The sequence below is a fragment of the Falco naumanni genome, chromosome 13, assembly GCF_017639655.2.
Source record: "Falco naumanni isolate bFalNau1 chromosome 13, bFalNau1.pat, whole genome shotgun sequence".
NCBI lineage: Eukaryota > Metazoa > Chordata > Aves > Falconiformes > Falconidae > Falco > Falco naumanni.
In genome coordinates this window covers 9,951,713-9,976,765 of record NC_054066.1, presented here as the reverse complement: position 1 = coordinate 9,976,765, position 25,053 = coordinate 9,951,713, and the positions used below count along the sequence as shown (strand labels likewise).

Below are 25,053 nucleotides of genomic sequence, written 5' to 3'. Positions count from 1 at the left end.
CGGGGACGGGGAGGCGGCCGCCCCGGGCACCGTCCTCCCCCGCGCCCCGCCCCGGCCCCGGGAAAGCCGATGTGAGCCGGCGCGGCGACACGCGGCGGGGGCTCGGCGGCTACGGCTCCCGGCCGCCAAACGCCGCATCGGCCCCGGTGGAGACAGACGGCACCGGGCAGCGAGGGCGGAGGCAGCCGCGGCTTTATCAGCACCGGGCCCGCTGAGCCGAGCCGCGGGACGGGGCCGCCTCAGGCCCTCGGGCGGGCTCCTGCCCCCCGGAGCGGCCGTCCACCCCGCTGCCGTGCCCCGCCGAGCGGGGATCTTCAAGGCAGGAGCTGACGGAAGCCGGCCAGGCACCTACAGCTCCTGCGGACTTGGGTGTCACTCGTGCGTTTCTAATTAAACGCACACGCTCCGCCGCCTCCCGCCCCCGCCTCTTAACCCGGGGCGGCAGTAGCGGGCATCCTCACAGGAAAACCCAGCGTGACAACAGCCCACCCCGACACTCGCAGAAGCGCCGTCCCGGCTGCACCCGCTGCCCCCGCCGGCAGGGCGGAACCGCATCAGCCCGCCCCGGCCCCTCACGTCGAGGGACGCCGGGGGGCCGGTGCCGCCGCCGTAGCTGCCCGCCGCGCTGCCGGCGCTCGGCGCGCCGCCCGCCCCGTCCCCGGGCGCAGGAGCCGGGCGGGCCCGCAGCACGGGCGGGCGGCCAGGCCGCCCCCGCAGGGCCGCGCCGGGGGGCGAGGGGCGCGGCGGGCGCAGGAGCCGGGCCAAGGGCGGGCGGCGCTCAGGCAGCGCGGGGGCAGGCGCGGCGAGGGCCCGGCGGGCGGCGGCGCAGGCGCGGTGCGGTGCGGCAGAGCCGGTGCCGCCATGCCGACTGTCAGCGTGAAACGGGACCTGCTCTTCCAGGCGCTGGGCAGGACCTACAGTGAGTGGCGCGGGCGGGCCGGGGGCTGCGCGGGGCCGCTGCTCGCCTCACGCCGCCCCCCGTGAGGCGGGCCGGGCGGCGGCTGGAGCGTCTCGGGAGCCTCCCGGGAGCCTCCAGTTGTGCTGCGATGGGCCGCGGCCTCCCACCCCGGCCCCGGGCAGGCCCAGACCCCGCCGGCAGCTCCCCGTCGCTCCTTGCTCAGCCCGGTGTCAGCGGAGCTGAGCGAGGCGGCGGGGGCAGCCCGGCCTTCAGGCCGACGGCGGGGTCCGTACCGGCGGCGCGCCCCGGCCGCCTCCCCTCACCGCCCCGCGGCACGCCAGGCGAGGCCCTGGATTTCCCCCGGGCCCTTCAGGCCTTTTGCCCAGATACGTGCTGTATCAGCCCGAATCCTTCAGGACATCGGAACCCGGCATTCCCAGAGCGCAGTGTCTGGCTGCAGTTTCCCTGTCTGTTTCAGGAACTGGTAAAAGCAAACAGGAAAGGGAAGAGGTGGGAGCAGGCAAAGCAAACAGTTAATAGTGTGGTTTTATTCGGGCCTTCTTCCCTGGCTCTGTAGAAATTTCACTTAAAAACTATTTGGCTGGAAGAGCGCTTGGGGACACGCAGCAGTTTATCTAGTCCCTGCTGGAATTGGTGGGCTCTTCAGACAGATGGGTGCAAATTACCATTTTCACGTCAGGGTTGTGTGACTGACATGTCATAACACAACTGATGCAACCTTTGTATGACAAGCTGACTGATTAAAAAATTAGCTGTTGGCAGAAGCTGTGTAACTACTCCCTCCTGTTCTTTTTATCTGTTCAGGCCAGAGCTACTCTGACAAACTTGCCCGAGTTAGTGAAGCTGGCAGCAGAGCCGGTCTGAGAAGTCCTTGCTGTAGCTGTAAGAATAACTTGTCAATAAATGCAATAGGTACTAAAGAAACTACTGCTCAGATGCAAATACAAGCAACTTTCCTTGAATTACTATTACCCTGTTTCAAAATATCATTTGTTACCTTGTTTGAAAACATTTAAAACAAACAGGAAAAGATTACTTTTACAGTCTGAGGTCTGCTTATTAAGCAAAAATTCACCTTTCTTCACAGCTGATGAAGAATTTAATGAGCTTTGCTTTGAGTTTGGTTTGGAGCTTGATGAAATTGTAAGTAATGGGGTTTTATTTGTTACTTTTTCAGTAGATGTAGTGTATTGACAGCATTTATATTTGTAAGAGTTCATGCGGCATTATTTCCAGCATATACATAGAGTTGTAGAATGGTTTGGGTTGGAAGGGACCTAAAGATCATCCATTCCCAGCCCCCCTGCCATGGGCAGGGACACCTTCCACCAGCCCAGGTTGCTCCCAGCCCCGTCCAGCCTGGCCTCGGGCACTGCCAGGGATGGGGCACCCACAGCTGCTCTGGGCAGCCTGGGCCAGTGTCTCACCACCCTCACAGGAAAGAATTTCTCCCTAATATCTGACCTAAATCTGCCCTCTTCCAGCCTCCAGCCATTCCCCCTGTCCCGTCACTCCATGCCCTTGTCAGAAGTCCCTCCCCAGCTTTCCTGTGGGCCCCTTTAGGCACTGGGAGGCTGCCATAAGGTCTCCCCGGAGCCTTCTCTTCTCCAGGCTGAACAGCCCCGACTCTCTCAGCCTGTCTTCCTAGGAGAGGTGCTCCAGCCTCTGACCATCTTCGTGGCCTCCTCTGGACTCGCTCCAACAGGCCCATGTCCTTGTTATGTTGGGGGCCCCAGAGCTGAAGGCAGCACTGCAGGGGGTCTCACGAGAGCAGAGTAGAGGGGGAGAATCCCCTCCCTCGACCTGCTGGCCACGCTTCTTGTGATGCAGCCCAGGATACGGTTGGCTTTGTGGGCTGCAAGTGCACATCGCTGGGTCATGCTGACCTTCCTGTCAACCAACACCCCCAAGTCTTTCTCCTCAGGGCTGCTCTCAGTCCATTCTCTGCCCAGCCTGTGTCTGTGCTTGGGATTGTCCCAACCCATGTGCAGGACCTTGCACTTGAACTATTTGAACTTCATGAGGTTTACACAGGCCCAGCTCTCAAGCCTGTCAGGGTCCTTCTGGATGGCAACCCTTCCCTCCAGTGTGTTGATACAGTATTGGCCTGATAGGATTCCCTGATACAGTGTTGGGTAATGCCCTCTAGCAGGTACCAAGAAAAAGTTTAGGCAAGGTTTGGAGGATACAATGTTGTATCCTCAAAAAGCAGTGTAGAGGAGACTTGAAGGCCCCTTTGACCTGTACAGTTACTCAGCAGCACTGCAGCAGGCTTTTCATCCTGAAACATCCTTACACATCTGCATACCACAGGGTAGAATATGCAACACATATCTTTAGGTTCTTGTTTAAAAACTATTGTTGCCATAGATTGTATTAGCACAGGTGTTTTGAATCTGAAAAAAAACAGATACACAAAAATTACCATCATGGAAGCAAGAGAACCCAAGACAGCATATTGCTATACTTCATGGATGTCAGCAGCCTGCGCAAGCTCCAGTCTAGCCCCATTTTATTTAGCAACATAAATACAGCCACAGACATGTATTGAACATATTTTACAAGATCTGTTTGGCTTTGTTTTGTGTGTATTCTTCAGTGCAGTATCCACAAAAATGTATTTGTCCTGGACATTGTTGTCTAAATTGTAACTAGTTTATATTTAAAGTTTTGATTCAGGTTCTGTAGTCATGAAATTTGCTAGCCCTGTTACCTGTTTTCATGTAAATCTTGTTCAAGTAGACCTGTTTTGGAATTTTAATTAATTGATATTCTAATGATATTTATTAAAAGACATCTGGACATCCTATGTTATGCTTTATTTCAGAATAGACTTGATATGACAAGCCATGTGCTGATAGATTGCTAAACATAATGTCTCAGTTCTCTACTGGGATCTGCTAGCCTGGAGACTCTTGCTTCTATAATCTCTTTTTTTAAAACTCAAATTCTGATGGTGAATTTTCTTTTGGTATACTGCATTACAGTCTCTGAATCTGAGAAAAATTTAGATTTTACATAATTTCTGGTGTTTGGTGTGTCCATTTGCTCTATAAATCCAACTTACACTGTTAAACTTCTAATTAATACAATTTTCCCTATATTACCTCACCATCATACTCCTGTCAATGTTAAGAAATTTCAGGTTAAAAACACATTTTTGCTTAATTTCAGACATCTGAGAAAGACATTATAAGTAAAGAAAAAGGTGAAGAAAAGGCAAAGGGTGCATCTGATACCATTCTCTATAAAATTGATGTTCCTGCCAACCGTTATGATCTCCTTTGCCTTGAAGGATTGGTCCGAGGACTGCAGGTCTTTAAAGAAAGGTAATGCAGAGTTGTGAGATTTTTGTGTGGTTTGTTATTTGTTTACATATGAGTCCATTTCTGGTCAATAAACAAACTTGCCACCTGCTTGGATTTTGAGTACAATCTCATGTGTAGATCAGAGTTGTCAGATGTTCCTCTGGAGAGGATTTGTTGTATATTTTCAAAAGACTACACTAGAATGTTACTGGGTTTTGGATCTGTTCTAAACATTTTTCAGCTGCTGTTCCATTTGAGACAACCTCTGTAAAGAACTCCTGCAGAGGAGCTTCCTTGTGATGCTCTGTACTTAATACCAAAACAAATAATTGTTTTCATTTTTCTGCAATGACTTTATCTTCTTGAGTAGTTCCTTTCTAGTTCAGTAATCTGTTTACTATTCCATAGAAAACAAGTTTTAAACAGTTAGCTAATTTTCATGCCAAGAAATGTTACTAAAGAAAGTTTTCTGCGTATAATTGTTGCTACATTTCTGAAGTTTCCTGCATTTGGGGAACTTTCTTTCAGTTACAGGCTGACTTCTGGTTTTATTCTAGGATAAATCTCCCTAGGTATGAAAAGATAATACCACCCCAGGGTGAAGGTCAGAGGCTGATTATCACCGAAGAGGTAAAAATGTTTACTGTACCTTTGTGATTTTATTGAGAGTTTCTGAATCAGCAAGATAGGTATCACTACTAATTTTATAAGAGCACTGAGACTGGAAATCTTAATTGCAGAACAAGGGATAAAGAAATTTAAATATCTTTTAACTCACGATTGATTTCTAGGGACAGGGAGGGGGAGGAACAATAGAAAAATCATTTTCGGTGAACCTAGTAGCAGATAGCGGAATCACAGAATGGTCAGGGTTGGAAGAGACCTCTGGAGATCATCTAGCCCAACCCTTTGCTAAAGTAGGTTCACTTAGATCAGGTTGCATAGAATTGCATCCAGGCGGGTTTTGAGTATCTCCAGAGAAGGAGACCACGACTTTTCTGGGCAGCCCGTTCCAATGCTCTGTCACCCTCAGAGTAAAGAAAGTTTTTTTATATTCAGATGGAACTTCCTGTGTTGCAGTTTGTGCCCGTTGCCTCTTGTCCTGTCGCTGGGCACCACTGCAAAGAGCCTGGCCCCAGCCTCTTGACACCCACCCTTAAGATATTTCTATGCATTGGTAAGATCCCTTCTCAGTCTTCTCCAGGTTAAACAGGCCCAGATCTCTCAGCCTTTTCTGGTAAGAGAGATGCTCCAGTCCCCTCATCATCTTCGTAGCCCTCCGCTGGACCCTCTGCAGTCTGTCTCTCTTGACCTGGGCAGCCCAGCACTGGACACAGCTCTCCAGATGTGCCTCCCCAGGGCAGAGCAGAGGGGGGATCACCTCCCTCCACCTGCTGGCCATGGCCCTCCCAGTGCACCCCAGGGTCCCACTGGCCACCTTGGCCACACGGGCACGCTGCTGGCCCATGGGCACCTTGCTGCCCACCAGCACTCCCAGGTCCTTCCCCGCAGAGCTGCCCCCCAGCAGGTCAGCCCCAGCCCGTGCTGGTGCGTGGGGCTGCTCCTCCCCAGGGGCAGGACCCTACACTTGCCTTTGCTGAACTTCATCAAACCTAAGTTCCAGATGCTCACGTTGCATTGACCTTCTGGGCCATTACACTGTGAATTGGAAACCTCCCTGTCTGTCACCAGACCTGGAGTGGGTTTGTTTGGTTTGTCTTTTTTTTTCCCCTTGATATTCCGATGTCTTTCTGTGAATTTCCCTTTTGATTACTACTTTACGAAAGAGGACTTTATAAAGACAAGTGCACATTTAATCAGTTCTAGTTTTGTATATTCTGTGTACTTGAAATTTATAATGTGTTGCTGTTGTAAATTGTAGACTGTCCATGTCCGTCCTCATGCTGTAGCTGCAGTCCTTCGTAATATAACTTTTACCAAGGAGCGTTACGATAGTTTCATTGACCTCCAAGAAAAACTACACCAAAATATTTGCAGGTTAGTACTTAATTTAAAATAATGTCTATGTGTATGCTTTTATCACGTTAAAACTGCACATCCCTCTGGCAGAAAGGCATTATATTTATAATTATGCTAAGGAAAGTCTTCTATAGCAGCTCTCTTGATCCTTCTCACTTCCTTGCCAGTTTTTGCCTGCTCTCAGTATTTTTCAACATAAATAGCTGTTACAGCTCCTACAACAGTTGAGAAAGAAGCCCTTTGCAATGGTCCCATTAGATTTGCCTTTGACTGTTTTGTTGTTAACATTTGTTAAAATGTTATTCGTGAAAAGAATTTCTAGGTTTCTCAAAATTGCCCTTCTAATTTTTCAGTAAGTTCTATGAATGTATAGAAGTATAGAGCATCATGAGATTCTGTCGCGAAGGAACTCCAAATATTACTAGTGAAATCATTATTTTGCCTTCTTTCTTTCTAGGAGAAGAGCATTAGTAGCAATAGGTACCCATGACTTGGACACCATCTCTGGTCCATTTACTTTTACGGCTAAAGCACCTTCTGAAATTAAATTCAAGCCCTTGAATCAATCCCAGGAGTACACAGCTTCACAAATTATGGATCTGTATAGAGTAAGTGAGATTTTTCACACTTGTTGCACTAAATGCAGGAAGATATATTTTCAAGGCTTAATATCTCTTTTATCCTTATTATTAAGAGTTGTACTTGCAAATAAATAAAAGTTATCTTCTGTAGCTTCAGGCAGTGAACATTCCACATTTTGCTTATTCATGAGAAATGCATGGTAATACTTTATCCTAATTGTCCATCAAAGATATATTGTGATGTTTTGTGGCTAAGCACAACTCTTAGAATAGTGAGTTTGATATTAACCCTCTGATTTATCAACACAAAGACTGCTTTTCATGATGTTCTTAATAATACTGTAAAAAGATGGTGTATTTGTATATCTACACTGGTAAGATAGCATACAAAGCTGAGAAAAGCTTGGGGTAAGTAATATCGTATTTTTTAATGTTACTTTAATTAGGCCATTTTACTTGGGGAGGATGTCAAATTACTTGCTCAACCACAGATTAGGCAAGCATAGCTGTGTGAAAGGCTCAGGTTAAGTCTGGCACTGCTCTTGGCCGAGCATCCTGATGAAACCAGGTAAATGCTAGGAAAAGATTCTGTCAGGTCTAAGTTTATGATGTTTATGCGAGCCACTTTAAATGCCAGCATTAGAAAATGATACTGTTATCATTGTCATTACAATATGCAGCTGTGCTGGAACACACATACTGGCCATAGAGAGAAATAAATTCTCAAAGATCTCTTACTAAAGATGAGTAAGAGAGCTAGGAAACAAGGGGTATCAGAGAGACTATAAGTAAATTATCTTTTTGGTGCAGCGTATACCTCTGTCATTGGAACAGATGTAAATTTTCAATTAAATTTAAGCAATTTATAGTTAGAAGTATTGTAGCGCTAATTTTTATCACTGTAAGGAAAGTTCCTATAAACTAAGGAGGTGTGCCCATGGGTTTGGCAATGAAAGGTCTGCTGCGGTGAACAAGGGCATCATTTGGACAGCATCGCCTATGCATCTTTGAGAGAATCCTTAAACAAATAATTTTTAACACTTGTGAAGAAACGAACAATCCAGTTAGCTCATTTCAAAGTTTTCCTGCTTCTGAGAGCAAACAGCTTTTGCTAGTGAAGTACCTAGCTCTCAACCAAATCCTTCCCCCTTTCAAAATTCTTGTTAATCTCTCAGCAAAGGATTGTAGCACTATGGAAGTTCACAAGTGAGCTAATGTGAAACATACGTTGTGCTTTGTTTCTCCAGACTGACAGCCACCTTCGGCACTATTTACACCTAATTGAGAACAAGCCACTTTATCCTGTTATTTATGACAGCAACGGTGTTGTTCTGTCCATGCCACCAATCATCAATGGTAAGATTACTTATGACTAATTTATACCGTCGCTGCTATTTTGTGTGTGAGCCAGAGTGTCTTAACAGAAGCACTGATGTAATAAGGATTATTCTGTTTACTTAAAATTGTTTCATTTACAATTTTGTGTAGTCTTCTTTCAGTTTAAATGCAGCCAGTGTTTTTGCTCCCTCCCTAGGCTGACAGTGTTCCTCTTTCCTCATCCTCATCAAGAGGATGTAAAAGTCCCACTGCAAGCCTCTGTGTTTAGCTTCTCATACCATTCAAGAACTCAAGAAAGGTTCCTCGTGAAAGGAACTGTTGCGAGGAAAGCATTTTGTTTGCATACATAAACATTGTTCATCAGACATTTTGCTAAAACAAGCATGTAAGAAATTATTTTGTAAACTGATATCTGTAACAGTCTGCGTGGTACACCATTTTATGTGGTCACAGTAGAGGACTTTTCACCTAGGTCTTAAGCCCAGCGTACAAGTGATTTCGGAAGATGTTAATGGCTTAAAAAGAATAAACTGATCTGGACTTTTTTGCATTGTTTCTGAACATGGTTTTCCTCTGAACACGAAAGAAACTGTGGGTGATTTTTGAGAACTGTGTTTACTGAAGCTAGTTAATGACATAGCAAGAATTACTCCTTTAACAAAGACATTTCAGTATACCTACATATTTATGTAAAGAATTGGTAACTTTCCCTACACTGACTGATAAAATTTGCAGTGATAATTTCTTTGGATGTATTTTTCCTAATTGACCTTATCCATGTCTTAAACAGCTAACCCAAATCTTAAAAGGCAGCTCAAGCTCTGTGGTAGGGACTGGTAAGAATGACTGTTCAATTGAAGGTAGTGTCAACCACTGTTGACAACTTCAGAATGTTTCATGAATAAGCATTGCATATTGCTTACATTTTATCAATTAAAAGGTTGAGTTAAATTTAATATCTGTCTCTATTGTAAAGAACAGTATTTAAGAGAGGCTTCCAGGTTAAAGGTACTTTTTAAACAGATAATGAAATGTAAACATCTGTATTGGTTTTTTGGATTATTGACAAGCACTAAAGTGAAAGGTTGTATTTGCTTTGAAGTGCATCCAGAAATGCTGAATGGATGGAATGCCATCTGCAAGGAGGTACAGCACAGCATCAAAGGGAAGGGAATACAAAATCCCTCAGTCTTAAGATCTTCAGTGCACTTAACTTTAAGTCTAGCTGTAACCTGGTTTCTCAGGTAGGAAACACAGAAGCTGAATTACTTGATCAGGGTCAAACAAAGGAAGCAAGAATGCCATGTGTATCCAAGTGTGTGCTTCCTTTTGCCTCCTGTGGCGTGCGTCTCCATTAGCAAACAGCGTAATGAGAGACAAGAAGGACAAAGAGGTTGGATTTGGCACAATCCCATACAATTGTAGGATGCCTGTGTCCATGCTGCATGGTTACCTGCAATGACATTCATTCAAGGTGTGCACTGCACATCTATACCTAACAGGCAACGAGGCAGATTTCTGTACAGCTGCTCTAGATCGCTCGTGGGTTACTAACAGAACCCCATTCTTGTAGGGAACCAAGTACTGGGGGACACTTTGCGTTCAATTTGCAAGAGACACACTTTAGGTGATGCCCCTAAGTGTATGTTCCACCTGGAATCTTCCAGGTGAGAAACAGTTCTGAGTGCATCAGTGATGTTCTTCAGTGCACACCTCATGACTCCCAGTACAGACACAAAGCAGATTCATGCCTAAAATGAACCTGTAGTAGGACATGAATCACTAATGTAGACAAATCCACAGTGTATCAGCAATGTCAAGAGATCTTGGTTATTCACAGAAGGAGCTATGGATATTTGTCATTGTAAATCATCTTTTCAAAACCATTGAACTCATTCCTGTCCACGGCTGCTCGCTTACACACATCACACATCAAACGTGAATGTGTTACTAAAGCCAGGAAAGATGAGGTGCCCTGCCAGTGCAGAACCACTTTGCAACCAGCAGACAGCCACCATTCTGCCAGCTCGCTTTCTAAGCCAGATACCAAGATGCCTGTAGATTTGTGTGTCTTACAATGTAAAGCATAACCTGGTCTGTCTTTTTCCTAATTTGAATTCATGAATTTAAAAGTAAAAAGAGGTGATATTCTGGTAAGAATTGTGAATGCTCGTGCAGTAGGCAGTGGCTTTTTAAGCTATGGAAGAAGATGACAGTGATCTTTCTGAATCACAAAAGGAGTTGGTATCAGTGTCATTGCAAGAAAAGTAATAACATTTCTTAACATGTTTTTGTCTTCACATGTTTTAGGAGATCATACAAAAATAAGCATAAACACCAGAAATGTATTTATTGAATGTACAGGCACAGATATTACAAAGGTAAAATAATCTTTCCTGCTTCTGTTATGCTGTAATGTCATTGTTTTCCCTTTGGGTGATAGGGCCACAATACAAAGACCTACAATAGCCAGGCTACTTTATGGATCCAACCTCCCATTTCAAAAGGGCAAGATAAGTTGTAGGACTATGTGGAATTCCCTCAACACAGTTTTTGCCTTGCTGTATAGACAGTGTTGTATTTTCATTGGATTTTGGTTTATACTGTGTCTTTACACTGACACTAAGTTTGTATAAGAAAGTGATTTAAGTAAATTATGGGCTTTTGTTGTTGTTGAGCACTTTTTCTAAATCTGAAAGGCTTCGAAAACAGTAAAACTCACTAAGACTGCTTATTTAGCCAAAATACTCTTTGTAATGAATCATTTTACCTCCTACTTAAAATTTGGGCTGAGGGAAGACAACACTTTTTCTTCTTGTTATCTTTTTCAAGCAGGGATGCTGTGCAAATAATTGCCATATCGAAGTTTTTCCACATGCAAATTCTGTAACTCAAAGCCAAAGCATGAAAGCCTAGCAGTTATAACTGCCTGTTCAGGAATATAAGTTGTGCATTCATTGATAGTTTCCCTAAAGAGTGTATGTTGACGCTTAAGAGCAAAAGTGCTTTTAACTTGCCCTACTACACAACGAGATGTTAACCACACAAACAAATCTGCACGTTGAGGGGTGGCTTTTAAGCAGACTAATAAATAACTGCTTTTTGGTGCTGCTTGCCTTGGTAGTAAAAACAAAAATGGTGCTGATCTGTTTATGTGAAGGAAATTATACTGTACGGTATCAAAAAAACAATCCTTGGAAACTGAGAAGTCGATCTGAATTTCATGATTATGTTCTGTTAAACTAAACTCTTAAAATATTAACTGTAAACCAGAAGATTTTGCAAATGGGGTTATTTCATAGTGTATTACTACAATGCACAGTCCTTCAGCCTCTACATTCTCACTTGAAGTTCAGTGAAATAGCTAATTAGGCTGAAGGTTGGGAAGACCCAGTTCTGACTGGTAAAAACTCTGTGTGTCTTCACAACAGAGCTTAGCGAAGATGTAAAAATGTTTCAGAGCCTTGAAAACCAAAGATTTTGAGGTTTTGCATAAATCTCTCTGTAGCAGAACAAAAACATTTTTAAAATTCAATCACTACTCTACTCTGCTAGGATTTTGGTTGTTAAGTTATTGAATAGAATTAAGAGACTGTAAGTTAAGTTTTTTCCCCCCATTTCTTGTTAATATATTGTCTGCTTCAGCACAAGTAGATGACAGATTTCAATGTGATTATTATCTTTATTTTGTAGGCAAAAATTGTTCTTGATATTATAGTCACGATGTTTAGTGAATATTGTGAGAAGCCATTCAGGTGAGTATAAATCTCTAGTCAGAAACATATTACATTTGGGCTGTGTGTTAAAAATGGTTTTACTTCTCTTTTTCTGTCTCTTCTCAGTGTTGAAGCAGCAGAAGTGGTTTATCCTAATGGAAAGACCATCATCTACCCGGTAAGCGTAGTGATACGATATCTTAGTATCCTTGGGGAAAGGATTTTATTTACACAAAGTCTGGTAAGAGTGACATTGTCTTGCTTTTCTGCAGAGGCTGTCAGTATACACTGGTTCTGACATAGCGGAAAAGCTTAGCTTGGCACTATCTATATATTCGTGAGTCAGGGCCTTCTCTAGCCCCATGAAAGGTAGATCCAGCTTCCCCTTATCTAGGAAACTCATTCTGAAGGTCCGCTAATTTATGATAAGTCTAAAAATACGGTCTCACTGACATAGCCCGATACTCCAAAAAGAAGGGTAGGGTTTAAAGTTACGAGTGGTAACCATTGTTGTGATTTAGAGTTCATGTGATACGAACTTTTTCAGGAACAAGTAAAGATTGCAATCAAAGGTCATAATCTGTGTCTAAAGTCTTTAAAACCTACATGTTCCAAATCAGGAAGAATGACTGCAGGAAGAGGTCCTTAAGCCAGCGGACAACTGTAATCAGCCTCAGCATAACGTACTTATCAGATCTAGAAGCTTTAATGCCCTTCAGTTAAAATAACCTTGTAACACTGGATTTTTCAGTCTTTCACTTCATAGACTCCAACTATATAAAGGTCCATAAGGCAGGATGTTGACTTCAAGTGCAGGTTTGCTTGCATTTGGAGTCCCAGGCAGACCTCTGCAGTAGTGGGGTCTTAATTTTGTTCTCTTAAGAAGTGTAAAGAAAGCAATTCCTCCTGTTTCCTGAAAGTAACTGAAAACCAACAGAGGTCTGGTTGGGTTCATAAAACCACATCTATCAAGCAAGTACAAACTGTTTAGAGGGAAAGAAACTAATTTTTACTGAAAGTTTTTCTAGTGGTGTTTTAGCTTTTTCTCTTAGCAATGTCAGCTTTAATCAACAGAGGGAAGACCTAGAATCTTGAAGAGATATCCAACAAAACAGAAATCTCTGCAGTAACCAAAGTAGCTTTCCTAGACAAAATAGAGCAAGAAATCCCCAAAGTTTTAGGTACTAAGGTTTTTAAGGATTTGTATATCTGGAAGTTTAGAAACACCTTAGTAAATACATACAAAGTAACTTTCTTCAATATGTTGCAAACTTTCTAAGTAAAATGCCAGTAGATACTTCTGTGCCAATATAGAAATAGAAAGTTTTCTTTCCTTTTCCTCCTAAAAGTCATTTGATCTGTACTAGACCATGAGATCTTATGCATGACCATTCATTGCTTTAGGGCTTTGACTTAGAATAAACTGGTGACTAGAAACTTTCAGCAACTCTGTTGCTTGCATATATCAGAAATTATCGGAAGTTTCAGTAATGGGGATTTCATGCTGCATTCAACCTTCTAGCTTAACTGAGAACAGCTTTTACATCCAGTACTGTAACACGTTTTCGAGAATCCCGTTACCTTAAAATACTTAGTTTAGCCTAATATTCCACACTGGCCTTCTCTGTATGTCATTTTAGTATTGTAATTAGAAGGAGTTGGGCTACTAAGACGTCAAAATTGAATCCTCTTAGGTAGAAATGGCAGATGTTGTGTATACTGAAAAGCTTTGTCTTTCTTTTTAGGAACTGGCTTACCGAAAAGAGAAGGTGAAATCTGATCACATTAACAAGAAAATAGGGATCAGGTGTGTTACTGCAAATGCAAACATAGTTTTCATTAGTCATGAAAATGGTACTAGAAAATACTGATTATTGCATTGTATTAAAAATGTTTACACTGTGTGCTTTTTTTGTTGTTTTAATTTAACAAAAATTCAGGGGCTCTCCTGGATAATAAGATCAACTCTGTAAGACTCCTTCCCCTCTTTTCAAGGAAAGTGAATGATTCTTTATGGCCTCACACAACTGTTACGAAGTAAAGAAAAATGACTGTCTCAAGAGTCAGAACCTGAGCTGGTTCTGATCGAATGCTAAGTCTATGTACAGTCTGTAACACACTTGGAGATGCTTCAGGATATAAGGCAATGCAGCAGAAACATTGATTACTTTAAAAAGCCAGACGATACAGTGCAAGATCCATAAATTTCTACTCTCTTGTTTTGTTTCAGTGAAACTCCATCAAGCCTTGCAAAGCTGCTGACTAGGATGTGTTTGAAGTCATACGTCATAGGGAATGGGAACAATATAGAGATTGAAATCCCTCCTACCAGAGCGGACATTATGCATGCATGTGATATCGTAGAAGATGCAGCAATAGCTTATGGTTATAACAACATTCAGATGACTATTCCGAAAACGTACACCATAGCTAATCAAGTAAGATTGCCCCTTCAAATAAATGCTCTGTTGTCCGTAAATGACTAGTGCATGCCAGAAGAGCTTTGGGGAAAACAGGACCTAGGAATTAAATATTTTGACATGCTTTGCCTTGAGAAGTATTTACCATGGATGGGATACAAAACAGATGCCCCACTGATTTGAATAAGTCCAAGACCAGTGGTTGCTGGTACTTGAAAAAAGACAGGGTTTAAGTAGGGAGCCCATATTAAATCTCTAATTGGGAGATTCATTTCCTCAGGCAAGCCTAAAGGCATCTGGCTGATGCTTTCACAAATTTTAAGCACACAAGCATAGTACATCCCTAGTAAATTCACCATAATGTAACAAGCAGAATCACCTCAGGAAAGAATACAAGAATGTTTATAGATGGAAGTTGAAAACTTTTTTTGTTTCGTTTTAGCTCCCCCTCAATAAGCTCACAGAACTTCTGAGACTGGACTTGGCAGCTGCTGGATTCACTGAAGCACTCACTTTTGCCCTGGTATATTATATTGATTTCATATTTGTCTTAGTTACATGTTGGAACAGCGATGCAGCCAAAGCTGCAGAGGATGGTCTGAGGATATATTATATAAATGTACAGGTATTATCTGTTACTGTTTTGGCAGTTCATTGTTTGCTAGTGCTTTGGAATTATAGGATAATATTTTCTGAGTTTGTGGGTCAGAGAAATTGAATGAGTCACTGTTAACGTGGCATGTAGTTCCGAGTATAAAGGCTAACATAGCTGCAGAATTACTGTTTTTAATTTAACTTGATAGGATGACTATTGTAAGACAACAAGTCTCTCTCAAGACTTTGATGACCAGATGTGAAATTCATCATAGTTTGATAATCTGGAGAACAAACATAAAAATGTGGAACTTTCTGGTGGCTATTACTACAGTTAGAGATTACCCCGTTTCTGTTTGTCTCCTTAGTTTTGTCACTTGCCCATGATTCCTTGCATTAGATACTAAGCTGATACGTAGTTATTCAGTGAGCAAAGAGTTTAAGAATGCCTGTAAAAAAGTTATAATCCATGCTAAGGGGACACAAATTCCTCTGTAAATTTCACCACAGGTGGTTGGTTTTTTTTTTACATGGAAGAGCAAATAAAAATACAGTGATCGTTGTTACCACTGGTTGCAGGTATTATTTGTATTATTTGTTACAGCCATGCCATAGTCTTTTACCAAGAATTAGGACTCTGCAGCAACATGTGCCTCTCCAGTACTAACAGCTGGCATAATTTCTAATACTGAAATTTTATTAATCCTGCAGCAGGAGTGTTTCATTGAAATAAAATGTTCAGTAGGAAGCACCATCTTTGTCACAGCCACTTGTTCATGCCCCTTTGCCATAGTTGTGAACTGGGTCAGAGGACCTGATCTACTATGAAAAAGCACCCCATGCCCTCCAAATGATTATGGTAACTGTCCATACATGGACACTGGCATAGTTAGCTATTGAAAGGACATAATGCATTTTAGAAAGTCCTTTCTGTTGCAAGATCTGCTTAAAGCCTTTGCTTTAAGGTGCAATTTGTGGACTTTTTAGCTTATGGGGAACTACCATCATATATGCTACTAAACCCGAAATTTCTCAACCTTTTCCTGAACTTAAAACTTACTAGATGACCAGGACTATACATCCCTGAAAGTACATAACCTTTTAAGAGATATTTATCTGATCGCAGATTATTTATTGGTAATTTACTCAAAGATTTTAAGGTACAGAGATGCAGGCTCCTAAAACACTTTTATGCATTTGAAAAGTTCAGGTATTGCAACCAAAGTTGGTAATCCAAATGGATTGAATACAATTTTAAACACCTTCAGATTTCATAGAGCTTCAAAAGCAAAATTTGGAGTAATTCAAAGTCTCAAAAATATATTCCAGTTTTAATATTTTGTTATTAACTCATTTAAGTAATCGGGATAATAACTAGTATTACTTCCTGCGGTGCTAGTATTTGACAAAGATATTTGGACTCCCTGTGGTAGTACAACGTATGGGAAATAATAAGTATACCATGGTCAAGCTTTTATAGATTTTGCTTATTCATTAATAAGTATAATTCAGCTCTTTCAGCACTGAATAGATAATATGCTTAAAAACGTTGAATATATTATGTCACTACAACTGAGGACCTTTACAAACTGCAACAGCAGAATTTTGTAAGATCAGATCAGAATATCATGTTATCACATTACATATTTGTATTTCTGCTGTGACATGGTGAAATCCATAGTCTATCGTGTCACTGGCACTTTATTAAAACACCACTGTGAGGCTTGTGACTATGGCAAATATCATTTATGCTACAACATTCTGTAGCCCAGTGTTACATGACAAACATTGCTTATGTTTTTGTGTATACAATCTGTTTCTTGGTTTGAGCCCCAAATTATACTTGTACACAATAACATCGCTTTCTGTGAGGAGCTCCAATTTAGCCAAAATGCATTTAGTTAAATTGCAGTAACATACTGTTTAGATACACATCTGAAAACTGTTTAACACAGTTTTCTCCTCCTAAGGTCAGCATTCATTTAAGATTTTTTTTTTAAAAAATTCAATAATCCACTTTTTCAGATGGTATCATCTGCTCATTTTCCTCACGTTTGGTCTATCAACACACTTTTTGGAGTTCTGCCAGTGCAAAGGGAACACTTCTGGGAGACTGAAGTATTCTAGCAAATCCTCAATTACATGCCTAGCCTGCTATTGGTTTCTTTAATACATTAATAAAGCTATAAATTCTGAAATCTGTAGGGTGGATCTTATCAGTAGCATCTGTCACTGTATGTGCACAGACATCAGCTGAGCCTGATAAAGTGCACATGTATTGCTTTACTAACCAGCTTAAAAATACACCTTGAGAATAAGGGCTTTAAAAATACTCCAACTTAAAAAATGAAAAGAGCAATGAACTATGAGTATCCTATGCAGCTATGAAAATTGAAGGCTTGGCCATATGACCTGTTTTTCACAGGCAGTACTTTACTGTCTGTAAGTAGCCCCCAAAGGATTGTTTTCTTTGTGAGGAAGCTCAGGTACCAATCCCTTTACAAGTGCTATTTTCAGAATAAAATACTTCACCCGATGCAAGTCAGGGGGCAGAATCTGAACCCCTGATTTTTCTGTTTTTAAAACAGATTACAGCAATCCATGACAGAAGCCTAAATAAACACTTGCCTTTTTCTTTTTTTTTTTTAAAACTAGCTTTATTTTGGTTAGTAATTAACATTAGTAGATAAACCAGTTTGCCTACTTAGTTTTAAGACTGAGGCTTGATATTTATTATGAGTGGCTGTTGCACGTGAGAGCATATATTGTGGGGCCACAGAGCAAAAGCTACAATTGCATTGTTCATTCTTGATACCAAATTTCATCACAAAAGCTACAATTGCATTGTTCATTCTTGATACCAAATTTCATCACTGGCTTACCATCTATTTTAAGTACATGACCTTGGTGTTTTTTCATCTCTTCCTCTTAGTGTTCTCAAGAAGATGTTGCAGATAAACTTGGCATGGATATCTCTGCAACAAAAGCAGTGCGCATAGCAAACCCCAAAACTGCAGAATTTCAGGTGAGATGATTCTGGTCAAATTTTGAGAGCAACGTTGTCACAGATTCTGTATTTATAGAGGAGAGAAAGGAACCAACAGCTACTTTTCCTGCATTAAAGAGGGTGTGGATATTTATATGCTAAACTTGGTAGCGGTCATCTTCCATTACTCCTTCACTGGGAAATACCTTATGTGGTGTGAAATACTGTTAGCTTTTCAATGAAGTAAAATACCATGCTCTGTATGACAGCATGTGGCAAAATTGAGCTGTCTTATTACAGAAAGTCCCAGATGATTGATCAACTCCTGCATCTAGAAAAGTCATTCAGTATAAATGGAACTACTAGATCTGGCAATCTCTAAATTTCATAAGCTCTGGAAAGGGAATCTTTTTTTAAAAATTATTAACCATTATTACTCTTAAAAAACCAAACAAACCTGTATTGCTCTTTAAGTATTTTAATACCCACTTCTAGATCATTTGATCTTTGCTAGAGCAGAAGGTGAGAGCTCAGGTACAGTATTCTGAACAATTCTGAAAATACCTAAAAGTGTACCCATAGTTGTTGCATTTCTTTTAGAGAGTGTTTTTTGAAAAAGATGCTTTCTTTAGTTTACAGGGAAGGTAAATTTGGAAGCTTTTTTTCTTTCTAACCTAAGAAATACAAAGGTAAACACTCACTAGAAAGGTTTGGGAAAGTTTCAGCAGTCTGTGGGTATTAATGTTTTGTGATTTGTTTTTTCCCCTCAAGATCATCTTCAGTAAGTCTGATTTCTCTGAGTGGCTAAACCACCCTTCTAGATCTTATCTGTAATACTAAAAACAGGTTTCTGCTGCTCTGAAATTCAAGAACAGAAATTTTGGGTACCTTAATGTATTTTCTGTTCTATTTGGTACCACAAAAAAGCAGTCACACAGACACTCTCGTGACCTGTTTAGACTATTGTCACCTGTTCATATATGCCATTTGGCATGGTGATTACAACTGAGCCATACAGAATATACCACAAAAAGTACTGAGTGTGAACCAAGAGAAAAAGTGACAGCCCATCTAGCCAGGTACAATTTCACATTCCTATTCTTCAAAATCTGTAGGCCACCCCAGAACTGGGAAGGATTACTCTTTGTGATGCACTGTAAACTTTCAGCTTTACATGTTAACTGTGATGGGATTCTCAGGATGGCTTTTCCCCCATCCTCTATCCTCTGCCAGCAAGGCAAGGGCAGAATGATGCCAGGGATCCTCTTAACAGCTGAGCGTGCAGCTGAAACTCTTCATTGGTTAGGAAAAGTATAAATAGACAGAAATGCTGCATGACCAATGATAAGAAGTAACTGTGGCTGAGCACATGGTAACTTTTTACCTGCAGTCAAGCAGCAGTCACTCCCATCCCTTTTCCATTAGATTTACTGCATCAGACTCTTCCAGTTTGAAAAAAAAATAGTTCACTTCTAAGGAAGTATCTAAGTGGGGAACACAGGAATATGTGTTAATGCATCTGTAAAAACAGTAATATGTTTACCTCTTGCTTGGTTCTTTGCATGTGTTTTCTATGTATTTTAGGTTGTCCACAACTGCGATCTGAATATATCAGTTTCTGTTACTTAGGTTCTGCCTGTGTCATTGATTGATTCCTGGAGGTATCAAGAGAATAGTTCAGATAGCACCTAATATTTCCAACATAACACTTAGTATTTGCCTTTTGCGTAACTGAGATCGAATTTATGGGAATTCTTTTGCACTTCTTTCCATATTATTTGTTTTTCTACCCTGCACTGCAGCTGAAGCATCTGTGCAATGATGCGTGTTCTTAAGCTCACCCTTATGCTCCTTTAGAAAATGCAGTGTAAAGAACACGCACACAGCGTACATCTTCAGGTTTAATAATTTCAAAGCAAAGATGCCTCAACATAAGAGAGAAGCGAAGTATTAGCACCTGACTACTTCTAAAGTCTTGTTACAAATGAGAAAAACATTTTTAAAAGTAACATTAGCTGTTTTGGAAGGTTTTTCACTTGCAGCATCCATGTTTGTCCTGCAGGTGGCACGTACAACCCTCCTTCCTGGGCTACTGAAAACTATTGCGGCTAACCGAAAGATGCCCTTGCCTCTCAAACTCTTTGAGATTTCTGACATAGTAGTAAAAGATCCTAATACAGGTAAGAGGAAGTTCCTCAGAATCTTTGATAATGGAAATATGGTTACATACCAAATGGTAGGAGTAAGTAAATCTGTATTTCTTTAAAAGTGTAAGAGTTGTTACGTACTGCGTTGGGGATTTTCGTTTTTGTGCACAGTGCGAGTTAAGAGATTGGCATAACAGGCTAGATTTTAGAGTGGCAGGAGGTACAGTTCCATTTTGCTCTCTCAAAAGTGGAAGTAGGTACGTTGCAAATATTTTTAGGCATCTAAATAGGCCTCTAAAATCTGTCAAGTACACCGCAAGACTGCAAGGATAAATGCAAGACAGTTCAGCACCAAAGAAGAACCTGCTCTAAGTTGCTTATGTTGATGCACCCATTTTTACTTGTTCTTAATCATGAGAGAAGCTACCTGCTGGAAATGTTTTCAAGTGGTTCAAACCTTGGAAAGCAGTCAATATTGAAGGCATGCTGCTGTTACAGTACTAGAGCCTGCTTAAATTGCTGCGGTCTCAAAGACAGGCAGTGCTGTGCCAGCTGAAGAGCAGTGTGTCTCATGTCTGGGCACAGCAGGTTGTGTTTGCAGACAGATTCTGTTCTGGAGAGCTATAGTTCAGAGGAAAATTTTGGGGCCAGTGTGTCTCAACTGCAATCCCTTTGCCATCTTTCCAGCATCTCTAAACAGGATTGCTTGTTCTCCAAAATAATCTTTTGGAAAACTGACAACCAATGTGAAGAATTAAGATTGGTAGCCCAGATAAAGGGTAAAGAATGGAGCAAGTCTGTGTGTAAAAATGTATAAAAAAATAAAAAGCTCAACAGCATACAATTTACCATCTCATCTATAAATCTTTCCACTTCATCCAACTATGCTAAGAAAGCGTAGCTGCCTTTGAATTGTTCTCTAACCTTAATCATTTTACATGAAACAGCCAAAGCGGCTAGCTCACTTTTCAAAAGCTTCAATGAAATCCTCCCTGTGTGGTGGGGCCTCTTTGCACTGATTTCACTGTACAGGATCAAAATTTCAAATTACCCTTTTTATCTGGAAAAATGTATCAACGTAAAATGAAGTGTAAAAATGGATTTTTAAATGTTAAATGTTTGTCTAAAATTTACTGATACATTTCTTTCTATGCAGTATATTAGGGGAAAAGGAGTGCACAAGCTACAACTTTTGGGAGGAAGTACATGTATACTGAGTTACAACTCTCAAGTTTTGCCTTAGTGAAAAAGCCTGACATGACTTTAAATTCAGCAGCAGAAATGGTTCTGTTGTTTCATTATCTGGTTTCACATTTTAGCAGTTGTGTTTAAGGTATATGGGATCTGCAAAACAAAGGTTTATATAAGGCATAAACAAAATGGCAAGTAAATTGCTTTGGTGATGTATTTAATTTGTAAATTACTTTTTTTCTTTTAAAGGAAAAAGAGCCTTGCCAAGCAAAATAAGCAGTTTTAGCAAACCACGTAGAATCTTTTTTTATTAAATACAGACAGTTTGGTGGTGCAGCTTATTCCTTGTAGGGCAGCAGTTAGCTAGAATGCAAAAACCCATTGGTATATATAGCAGAACAGCATCAGCGTTCTTCAGAACCAAGGGTGGGGCTGTTGATCTCGGTCTAAGGAGTGCGTTTATTCTGGCTTTATAAAATTCGCAAGTTAAATTGTTACTTTTATTTTGTGTGTGTTAATTGTAGCTCTTGAAAGCTTTCATTTATGTGGATGACTGCTTAATAGTTTTATGAAGACTGATTTTGTAGTGTACTTCATTTTGATGGGAATCATTGCAACAGATGAAAGATAAAGACTTCTGAGGCAGCAGCTTTGTACCCTGTTCTTGGGCCGTACTGCCATGGGTCGACCACTTGCAGACCATGAACAGTATCTGAAATTGGTTTTAATGTTGTGTTTAGAATAACTACTTTCTTTCCCAAATTTACTTCCAAAATTAAACTTGCCTAATAAACAGTTCGAAAGGGGAGGGGAGAAAGAAATAACTTGTAACTCTGCAATCACTGAAAAATGTGGGGTTGTCCTCTCACATATGGAATGAGATTTCCTGCAGAAGGCTTATGTCATCAGACTGACTAATTTAATTTTATTATTTCATGATTTTGGCATGCAGAATTTCCAATTAATAATTTAAAAAGTATGGGTCAAAAGAGTACTGACATTAACTGTATTTGAAATGGCATCTTGTACTCATTCATGTGTGAATGAAGCTAGCTCTTTTAAACACACTGGTTTTTAATAAAATACCTTCTTACACAGAATTCATGCTTACCAAGGTGAACTGAACATACTTCTCTTCAGACATATCTGGCAGAAAGGTTTGACGTACTAAATTAGCAAAATGTGTGCCAGATTTAATATAACTAAAAGGAGCCAAATCTGAGCAGAAATGTTTCTTCTCAAGGCAGGAGGAAGCGTGCTGATTTTGGGTATGTTATGCAGCATTTGTGTGGTTAACTTGTAATGCCAGATAGTCAGTTCTGGTAGGATAGTTACACTAGTTCAGCATATAAATCATCACTTTACACCACCAGTCGTAACAGAACACCCTTTCTCTCCCTTACCACGACAAAAGAAATTAATCCATTAGAAAATCACCTCTGACCAGTTATCTAGGAGAATCTGGCAAGCTTATGGTAGCACACACTTAGCACAATTTACATCATTTGTGAGTACAGCTGCTGCCATATTTTGAAGCATTTTTCCAAACTGTCTGGAAGTGTCAGTTATATGCAGGAAATAGTTTGGGATTTTTGTGAGGCTGAGAAACAGGTTTTAATGAGCAGGTGCCCCCCTTTCAGATCACCAAGTCATTTTTCTGAAGCATCTCTAATTTGGAAGGGGGCAGCATACAACACAGCTTTATCTTCCTCTGCACTTTTTTGGCTCACATATTCCTAACCAGCTGCCCATCCTTTGGATTGTTTTTCAGCAGCATCCCCAGGAAGCCCTTTGAAGTCTTAGAAATATATATATATATATAAAATTTAGGTTGACATACTTGGCAAGCTTATTTAAAAAATAGGAATGTTTCATGGCATGACACAATAGATCTCTTAAGTGAGTTATAAAGAACTGAAGCATTTCTAACAGCCGCCAGCTTTTGCCTTAAGTTCCTAATACTTTCTTTTCTATTTCCTATTGCCTGAAGTGAATAAAATTCTTGTGTTGTAATACAACTCTGTAAAGGAGTAAGTTTATAACACAGAATTTTTAAGAATTTTCCTTTACCAAGGATTTCTACAGTTGAAAACATGAGGTATAAAAATTGTGGTGTGTATTTCTTTCTGATGCTTTAGGTAAGAATACTGATCTGAAGACACCAGTGACTATCTGAATAATAATGAAATTAAAATTCAGATAGTTGTCACAAATTCTGCTAACATAATGACTCTCAGAAAAAAAGGAAGTCATTCTAATGAATGCCTAGCCTAAATAAGTTGCTATCTTAGAGAAGGGGAAGACATTTTCTTCTTTTCTGTTGCTCAATACAACATGAAAATAAATTATCCACCATTCATGACTGTATTATTGATTAGTTTCTTAGTAGATCTGGGAAACAGAGATACATATAATGGGACAGAGCAGCCACCATGCTCAGACCAAAAATCAGATCTTGTATTTAGTGATAGTTTCTCTGTAGCCTTTACTTTTCTGTGTTGCCATTTTAACTTCAGGATTGGATTCTCCAGCATTATTTAACACTGCGAATTATTATGACAGGAAAAAGATCCTGAGTGACAAAATGCACATTTACTGCCACAGTAAGTTCAGCTTTTGGTGACTGAGGGGAGAACTTGCAGCTGTATTGCCATGTTGCTGCCCTAGAAGTTTTGAATGACTTTTGGCTTAAAAAGGCTGTGCTTTCATGTTTTGTGTAGGCTCTTGCTCCTGTATTTTGCAGTCCTTTTTAATCTGTGTATTTCTAGTAACTTGGTAAATGTTTTCCTGTGTAGTTTTTGACAGATTTTTTTTTTTACTAAATGGTTAGTTGGAGCAAATAAACAATATGTAAATTTAATTTTTAAATAGTCTCTGATTTCTTACATGGTAGAACAATTCAGGGAACATGCAATGAGTGCTGAAGTTTCTGCCTGTATTTAAGCTCGTTGTACATCAAGCACAAAGATCAGCTGTGGCAGGTCAGAGCAAAGGCTCATTTAGCCCCATAACCTGTCTGTAATACTCGCTGGAAGTGCTTGTCAAGGGAAAAGCATGAGAGCAGGTATGCAGGGTGCACGCTTCCAGAGTATAGCCATGAGCAGCTCAGGGACTTCCCACCTCAATCACAGTTCTTTGTAGTAAGAAGTGACAGATTTACCTGCTATTAACTTCTGCCTCCTCAGAGCTGTGTAAACTTCTAGCATCCACCAAATCCTGTGGGGAAGAAGCTTCACTACTTATCTCTATGCTGCCTGAAGAACCCCACTCCTTTTCTTCATTTGAGCTTGGCTCCTGTTGATTTTTATGTCCCTTATTTCTTCGATTGAATGCAGCAGCAAACAACTGATGCCTATAGAAAAGAACGGCCTCTTGAGGTCTGAGGCGCTCAGTTCTGATCCTGTGTGCTATGTGGAAGTACAATTCAGACCATAAGTGCAGCTGTAACTCCCATGAAGTCACTAACCCTGTAGGGATCTTTAACCACACTCCTGCCATGAGCAGTATGCAGTGCAGTGCCTTTTTTCCCTGGGAACACGTAAGTCCAGCAGAGGTGCTTCGTGACCCAGGGGTCCTGACACGCTCAGTGTCATAAATAAAGAACATAATTCACCCTGGCATATACCGGATTGCGAGTGCCTTTCTTTTGGGTAATTCCTGGAAAGAAATACGAAAGCCTGACACATGCAACTACGGCACATGGTGCTGCCCTACCTTAATTTGCACACCAGGCAGACTTCTCTTTTTACTCATTCATTCTTCATTCCTGCACTACTGAAGAAGTTCTTATTCCCTCAAAGTTCTTATTCCCTCTTTCCCCTCAAACATTACAAGTATTTATACATCTGAAGGACTTTTGTTTGTTTGTGGGCT

At 40.9% G+C, this 25,053-nt stretch overlaps 1 protein-coding gene across 2 annotated transcripts in view; it reads left to right on the top strand.

Annotated features, from left to right (window-relative positions):
* The first annotated feature begins 787 nt into the window (after positions 1-787).
* Positions 788-25,053, top strand: part of FARSB (phenylalanyl-tRNA synthetase subunit beta) — a 42,630-nt gene continuing 18,364 nt past the window's right edge. Inside the window, exons 1-16 of one of the 2 annotated variants that reach the window (XM_040612997.1) lie at positions 827-919; positions 1,724-1,801; positions 2,007-2,062; positions 4,094-4,248; positions 4,785-4,857; positions 6,110-6,225; positions 6,665-6,815; positions 8,036-8,144; positions 10,437-10,507; positions 11,820-11,881; positions 11,969-12,020; positions 13,588-13,649; positions 14,073-14,280; positions 14,705-14,785; positions 17,789-17,881; positions 19,905-20,022. In XM_040612997.1, coding sequence (XP_040468931.1) covers positions 862-919; positions 1,724-1,801; positions 2,007-2,062; positions 4,094-4,248; positions 4,785-4,857; positions 6,110-6,225; positions 6,665-6,815; positions 8,036-8,144; positions 10,437-10,507; positions 11,820-11,881; positions 11,969-12,020; positions 13,588-13,649; positions 14,073-14,280; positions 14,705-14,785; positions 17,789-17,881; positions 19,905-20,022 — 1,543 coding nt within the window. In that variant the 5' untranslated portion in view covers positions 827-861. Of the gene's footprint in view, positions 920-1,723; positions 1,802-2,006; positions 2,063-4,093; positions 4,249-4,784; positions 4,858-6,109; positions 6,226-6,664; positions 6,816-8,035; positions 8,145-10,436; positions 10,508-11,819; positions 11,882-11,968; positions 12,021-13,587; positions 13,650-14,072; positions 14,281-14,704; positions 14,786-17,788; positions 17,882-19,904; positions 20,023-25,053 lie in introns of both variants that reach the window. The other variant, XM_040612998.1, reaches the window with a different exon arrangement.